This window comes from Tetranychus urticae, chromosome 3 (assembly GCF_039701765.1).
Source record: "Tetranychus urticae isolate SD_2017Ah chromosome 3, NJAU_TeUrti_SD_1.0, whole genome shotgun sequence".
Classification (NCBI taxonomy): domain Eukaryota; kingdom Metazoa; phylum Arthropoda; class Arachnida; order Trombidiformes; family Tetranychidae; genus Tetranychus; species Tetranychus urticae.
The window spans coordinates 1565720-1573139 of NC_142960.1; the positions used below are offsets into that span (position 1 = coordinate 1565720).

General features: G+C 32.2%; 1 protein-coding gene and 1 long non-coding RNA gene across 2 annotated transcripts; one reads left to right on the top strand and one right to left on the bottom strand.

The window, feature by feature from the left end:
- Window positions 1–1542: 1542 nt before the first annotated feature.
- On the top strand, window positions 1543–5179 carry LOC107365926 (uncharacterized). The gene is made up of 5 exons (XM_015933497.3): window positions 1543–1578; window positions 1736–2088; window positions 2190–2878; window positions 3450–4113; window positions 4231–5179. The coding sequence occupies exons 2-5, from the start codon at window positions 1782–1784 to the stop codon at window positions 4851–4853; spliced, it is 2283 nt and encodes a 760-aa protein (XP_015788983.2). The 5' UTR covers window positions 1543–1578; window positions 1736–1781; the 3' UTR covers window positions 4854–5179.
- Window positions 5180–5633: 454 nt separating this feature from the next.
- Window positions 5634–6760, bottom strand: LOC149093144 (uncharacterized). Its single transcript, XR_016199529.1, has 2 exons — window positions 6476–6760; window positions 5634–6262 (listed from the first exon to the last, which is right to left on the bottom strand). It is a non-coding gene; the product is annotated as an uncharacterized LOC149093144 (long non-coding RNA).
- Between the last annotated feature and the right edge of the window lie 660 nt (window positions 6761–7420).

Below are 7420 nucleotides of genomic sequence, written 5' to 3' on the forward strand. Positions count from 1 at the left end.
TGGAAACGAACTCAATCCATATTATTATAATATCTATAGAAATATTTCTATAAAATTACTGATGATATTATATTCTTTATAAATCATGTTGCATAGCAAATGAAGTGAAAAACCTGAAAAGACAAATTAGAGTCGGTTGCTCTCACGAGTTTGATTTATCAAGTTCCAATTACATTTATTCAATGTCAAGATGATGTTGATCACTATTACTGTTACCATTATTAGAAATATGAATCTTTAATAAACCAATCAGTATAATTTAAAACTCTAATCAAACGTAACTGACACACAATTTGCCATTATTAATAACAACAGAAAAGATATCATGTCCGTTATAATCAGATTTACCTGGTTCATCAAAGCTTACCACAAGAAATTGATTGTACATTATTTAAAATTGAGACCGGGTCATCAATCGATACATTACTATTAACCCTAATGAGCATCTGATTTAAATGACATTAATCATATCAAAAAATTTTACTCTTCCAGCTCATTTATCAAAAAATTGCAACAAGTAAAGATTAGACAAGTCAATCTGGGATGAGCTCACTAAGATCGAACGGAATTCACATGGATGTCTCATGTTATGGGTAATTATAATCAATAATTAAATGTCAATCGAGCAGATACAGCAATCAAAATAGTGGTACATTGTTTCTATAACCAGTTATGAAGATATTGCCTGAAATCAGCTGGAATCTGATCCGTCTGTAACTTTTTCTGTTTTTATTGCTTTATCATGACTTAAATTTGATTTGTTCACGTGAAATATTAAGATACAAGAGTCTGTTTGATTGGAATCTGGTCTCAGATTGATTATAATTTAAAATTTCAAGGTTTTCCTAAATCAACTAGACAACCAGAAAACATTGGGTCTTTTATGGTTGGTCTTTCCACCTTGATTTCCAGATATCCAGGAATTTTAGATGATTAGTTATCCAGTAGTTGCACAATTTAACACAATTTATTTCAACCGCAAGCTGATCAATTTCAATCACCTAACCTACGGTGAAATGTTAACGTCCTACTCACTGTTACCATACAAATGGATAGTTAAATGGCAATAATCTAGATAAAAAAAGGTGGCTCAGATTTATATTACTAATTTAGAATGGATTATTAGGAAATGGCTAGTAGTTGGGCTTTTTGGTCTTCAGTTCAACCTACTTGGTTAGGGTGTTCAGCAATCATTAAAGGCAAAGTTTAACTTGAAAAATGATGCTGTTTAGTGATGTTCAATGAAATCCAATTAACTAGAGACTGTTGCATAAAGATTAAATATTAAAGTAAACTAAAAGAATATCAAATTTAATTAGTTTTAGGTTGATGAACTGGACCTCAAACGCGGTCAAGTTAACCTCAACATTTGACGACCATTTGACAATTAGCTGAAAGAAGAGAGCTGAGTGCAAAAGAAATAGATTCCCTGTTAATTGTAAATTGTAAATAGATGTGAAAAATTGAAGGCGTTGATCATGTTGTCTGATGAATGATTACTTGTTAAAAAGCTCAACCATTTATTGGTTATCATCATAACCAAAGAAAAGGCCGTCGGACAAGTTACCTTTTAACCAAGTGAGTAAAGACGAAATAACAAAATCTCTTCTCTCTGTTAGCAACCAGCTACATCAGCATACATCAGAGTTCACTTCACTTTGACTCTTTCTCTTTAACCATTGGTTTTAACGTTTCTTTTTATTTCTTTGTCTTTCTTTGTGTTCTTTTAATTTAGTTACTATTATTTGGTGTATATTTTACAACACTTTCTAATTGTCATCATGGGTAAATTGTTGGTAAGCAATTTAGGATATCCACGAATTGGTTTTGACCGTCAATGGAAAAAATGTCTTGAATCCTTTTGGCAAGGCTCTTTGGGTCAAGAGCAATTTCTTAAAGACATGAAAGATCTTAGAATAGCCAATTTACAAAAGCAAAAGGATCTAGGTGTTGATTTGATTCCTGTCAATGATTTTACCTTCTATGATCATGTTCTTGACATGGCAGCTATGTTTAATGTCGTTCCTAAAAGATACCAACATACTACGGGTCCAGTCAGTTTGGCAACCTATTTTGCTATGGCTCGAGGTAAGTGACAAAATTTTATAAATTTATTTCTTGATTTTAACTTGTAATTTATCCGTACAATTGGCAATATTTAATTCGTAACTATATTTTATATTGTTTAGGAACTCAAGAGAATGTAGCTTGTGAAATGACTAAATGGTTCAACACTAACTATCATTATATTGTTCCTGAATATGAACAAGGTGTTGAGCTAAAACTTACTCACAACAAGCCCCTTGAAGCCTTTCTCGAAGCCAAGCAACAATTAGGCATCAATGGTAAACCAGTTATCATTGGGCCACTTTCCTTTGCCAAATTTTCGAAGGGAAATTATGGAACTTTGTCGGAATATGTTCATAAATTGTTACCTCTTTATATCCAAACGTTACAAGAGCTATCAGCTGAAGGTTGTGATTGGGTTCAAATGGATGAACCTTTCTTGGTTGTCAATATCACAAATGAAGACATGGAATTACTCAAACATGTCTACCAAGAGTTTAAAACTGCTGTTCCTAAATTGAAAATAATTTTACAGACATACTTTGATTCTTTGGAAAACTACGAGCAAATCATTCAACTTCCAGTTGCTGGAATCGGTTTGGATTTTGTTCATGGTTACAAAGAAAATTTGAAAAGCCTCGAAACATTCAAATTCCCAGAAGACAAGATTCTAGGACTTGGTTTGATCAACGGTCGTAATATTTGGAGATGTGATCTCATGGAAAAATACAAGCTAATTCAGAAGATTTTCCAATTCGTACCTGCAGAACGAATTTGGATTCAACCATCATGCTCACTTCTAACAACACCTGTAAGTTATTGTTACATTTAGTATCCCCCATCATATGTAATACACTACTATGCCTTTATATTCTTGAAGATTTAGTCATAAATTTTAAGCGTTTAGTTGACCAAAATTAACTAACATGAGAAGTAGATTCACTCAGTCATTTTTTTATAATTTTTATTCGAGTTACATCACAAACTTAAGTATTAGTTGTCAAAATTAGATTGAATACTTTGCTGTCTGCACTTTTCGAGAAAATTATAAAACAAAATCTTGATGAAAATCATGATGATAAAACAACAGAGTTAAGACAAGTGTCTACTATAGTCCTAATCCAAACTATGGAGTAATACTACCAAGACTCAGGTGTTAATTATAATTACCAATACATCTGTTAGATCTGTTAGCTTTTTTAACACACTCATCAAACTAACCCATGCTATTAGACTGTGCAACCAAAAATAGTTAGTTATTGAAAATACATTGTATAGTTAGACAAAGTTTTTGTTATTGTTTCTGGTTAGCTATTAATTTTGTTATGATTTGCTTAGTCTCGCTTTTCATTGAAACATTACCTTTTTGACCATCTTTTTAGGTTTCAGCAACCGGTGAGAAAAAACTTGCGCCATTCCTTCGAAATTCTATTGCATACAGTGATGAAAAATTGGTTGAGCTTAAACATTTAGCTGACGCTTGCAATAAAGGACTTGACTCTGTTACCGAATTTTTCAATGAAGCTGCAGCTGCTTTGAAAGATTTGGAAGATGAACGTCGTAAAATCAAAATAAACTTTAGTTTGGAAAATTTAAAATCAATCGGAATTGAAAGAAGTGAATCTTTTGAATCGAGATTTGAAAAACAACGAGCTAGCCTTAAGTTACCTCTTTTGCCAACCACCACAATTGGTAGCTTCCCACAAACCACTCAAGTTCGTTCGGCTAGAAATAAATTCAAACGAGGTGCATTATCTAGCGAAGAATATGAAAAATTCATAAAAGAGCAAATAGAGAAATGGGTTCGCATTCAAGAAGAAATTGGAATTGATGTTTTGGTTCATGGTGAATTTGAAAGAAATGATATGGTAGAGTATTTCGGTGAAAAGCTGGTTGGATTTGCTTTCACATCAAATGGATGGGTACAATCATATGGATCACGATGTGTTAAGCCTCCTATCATTTATGGTGATGTTAGCTTCAAAGAGCCCATGACGGTTAAAGAAACTGTTTATTGTCAATCATTGACTTCCAAGCCAGTTAAAGGTAAATGTTTATGATTATTCAATGATAAACCCTCTAATTAGATATACGTGATCATTTTAAACGTTTTGTTTTGCCTATTTATCAATCTATTGAACTTTTCTTGTTGTACTTTTTTAGGTATTTTAACTGGCCCGGTTACTATTCTTAACTGGTCATTTGTACGAGATGATGTTCCCCGTAATGAAGTGTCTTACCAAATTGCACTGGCGTTGAGAGATGAAGTTTTAGCTCTTGAAGCAGCTGGCATTAATCTGGTTCAAGTTGATGAACCTGCAGTTCGAGAAGGTTTACCTCTAAAAAAGATTGATTGGTCTGATTACCTTGACTGGGCAGTCAAATCATTCCGTTTGGCTACATGTAAAGTAAAGCCAGAAACTCAAATTCATACTCATATGTGTTATTGTGAATTTCAAGATATAATTCAAAGTATCCTTGATCTTGATGCTGATGTAATCTCTATTGAAACCTCGCGTAGTCACGGAGAAATGATCTCAGCTTTCGAGAAGTTTAAATACTCTAAAGGAATTGGTTTAGGAGTTTACGATATCCATAGTCCAAGAATCCCATCAAAGGAGGAAATGTCGGACGTTTTAACTCGAGGATTGAAAGTAGTTGACACCAAGTTGTTCTGGGTCAATCCAGATTGTGGACTCAAAACTCGGACCGAGGACCAAACCATTGCAGCTCTCAAAAATATGGTTGAAGCAGCCAAGGAAGTAAGAGAACGTTTGATCAAGTAATTTAGATGAACTCTAATTAGTCGATTACAATTGTAATTGAATTTTTAAACTTTTAGACAATTTTCAATTCCATATTTCATATCTCAACATGGAACCTAAAAATATTTTATTCATATTTTTTCAATCAAATTTATAAATCGAAAACTTGTAATGCTTTTGCCATATTTACCCTTTCACTACTCATTAATTGTCATGATTTGACTATCGATAACAACTTGGAAATAATTTTACTTTTACTTGAATTTTACAATTTATCATTGTCTTTCAATTAACCAACCTTGATTGTATCTTTATTATTAACAGTTTGTGACAACACATCATCTAAATGTGACTCAAGTTTGTTTTCATTTACAACTCTTAAAACTGTCCTTTATTTGTTTACCATGTCTACGATTCCAGATAATGGAAGTAAAAATTTTAGCTTTCAATTATTTAAAATGCATAATCGGTTGATTGATTTTTCCTGTCACATACACTTTAATCAAGATCCTTATCATGCTTCAGCTGAGTTGCATTCAACAGCAATATATATATATTGTAATTTAATGTCAAGTTTACAACAAAAAGATCATCTAAAGAGAAGATTACTCTTTCATTTTCACCATTCTTCCCGTTTGGCTCTTCTCTTTTTCACCAAAATTCAAAAGACTCAATTTACCTGTTGAGTAAAAGATCCAGAGCAACTTACCTTTTTACTTTGTATCAATAGCAACAGTAAAACTAGATCAAAATTGAAAGAACAACCAAAAAGAGGAAGATTCAGCACCAACAACGATAACAGTAAGTTGAATTACAATTTTGCAAGGTTCCAAAAAAGCCAAATATCTTGAATAACATGATAAATGAAGAAAAAAAACATCGTAACAAGGGTTAGGTGGTAAAGGAGAAACTCCAATAGGAAGGAAAAGAAAAATTGTCTCCTTCGAAGATCTGGAAAAATAATGATCATGATCATGGTAGTGATGAACTTGTAATAATTATACTTGAATAAACAAAAAGTAAGCTTCAAGGCAAGAAGAAGATAGGAAGATGATTAAGAAAAATGATCAGATAAATGGTTGTGCATCGATTGGTTGCGCCGTTTAAACGCACGATTAACTTATTACTTTCCCCTGCGGCTATTCCTGGTATTACTAGCCTTAGTACAGGGTAAGAGCCCAAAAAAGGTATCATCTTCATCTTTATCAGCCACATCATTATCAGCTTCTCCTGATTAGTTATAAATTTACAATTTGAATTGTTAAAAATGGATTCCAACACGGAGCACAAATGTAAACATTGAATCGGTGAAACGAGTTTTCCTTGCATTTCCATCATCCTTATGTCTTATTCAAAGGCCTTAATAACCGTAATAACATCATTATCATCAACAGCAGCAAGTTGATTGTCACCACGTTTAACAGGTTGACCTAAGAAAACAAATTAAGCATTGTCAGTATAAAGGTAATGATAAAAATAATCAGAATAACAATAGAAAAGAAAGTTGAGAATGAAAATGACCATAACCTATTAATAGAAGTGAGATGACTACGTTGGAACTACAAATACCTCTTACTGTCTTTAAAGTGGTTCATCAAAGCTAAAACTTTCAGATTAGAGCGATAATTAAATTTAAGACTTACTTTTGGTTGAGGAAATTAGTAGATAAACAAATGTAATGAAATAATCACAAAACAAAGCATCAGACAGAAACCATTGTTAGGCCAATGTCAACTCTAGACAATAGCTGGGTAAGGTTATTGCAAGAGATATTTTGTCCAATGATTGAAAGTCAAAATGAGCGGGTAAATTAATTAGCCAAGAAATGGGCTAATAGTGTAAATTAAAATTGATTGGAGCAAAAACGTGTAATAGTTGCCCTTTTTTTTTGTTCAACTTTTTATTGACAATTCAATAATAGATAACACAATTTGAGTGTTGAGAAAAACTTTCTCATGAAATGTATTTCTCTCTTCAATTTTAAGCTATTAAAGCTTTTGATCCTCAATTGATGATCATCAATTGATTAGTAATCAATTTTCACCAAGTTAAACCTGTTACCAGTTAAAAATAGAATCAATTGTTTGATCCCATTTCATCAAAATTATTAGAATTGTTTCAATTAAACTCAGATTCTACATTTCCATTTCAATTTAGAATGTCAGAAAAAAATGAATCAACAATACTTGACTTACTTTAACCATCTCAACTTGAGCAAATCAATTTGATTTAAATACTATTAACGGCTAATTTATGGTATCCCATACTGGTAACAACAAGTTTTCACTCATATTATTGCCCTTTAGGAGTTGACCAGCACAATTTGCATCATGTTTTGTAACCACTCGTTTCATGTTTATTTTCAGATCATTTCATTGTTGAATCCAATTTAGAAAGATAATCTCTTTCAAATAAACTTTGATTTAAACAAATTAGGGTTGCATCTTGAACGTCTATTAAACAGAATCCAATAATCAAAGAATTAACAATTGTAAAAGCCCAAAATGTAGGATACAAGTAAATGACCAAGACAGAGTTTAGTCAAGATTGAATAATTTACATTTTGGCATATCACTGTTGTTTAATGA

What these genes read in the sequence shown, in the direction of transcription:
- LOC107365926 (XM_015933497.3), top strand. Translation starts at nt 1,782, where the DNA reads ATGGGTAAATTGTTGGTAAGCAATTTAGGATATCCACGAATTGGTTTT. An exon ending in CTATTTTGCTATGGCTCGAG is followed by an intron (nt 2,089 to 2,189) that starts GTAAGTGACAAA and finishes TATATTGTTTAG; the next exon opens with GAACTCAAGAGAATGTAGCT. An exon ending in GCTCACTTCTAACAACACCT is followed by an intron (nt 2,879 to 3,449) that starts GTAAGTTATTGT and finishes CCATCTTTTTAG; the next exon opens with GTTTCAGCAACCGGTGAGAA.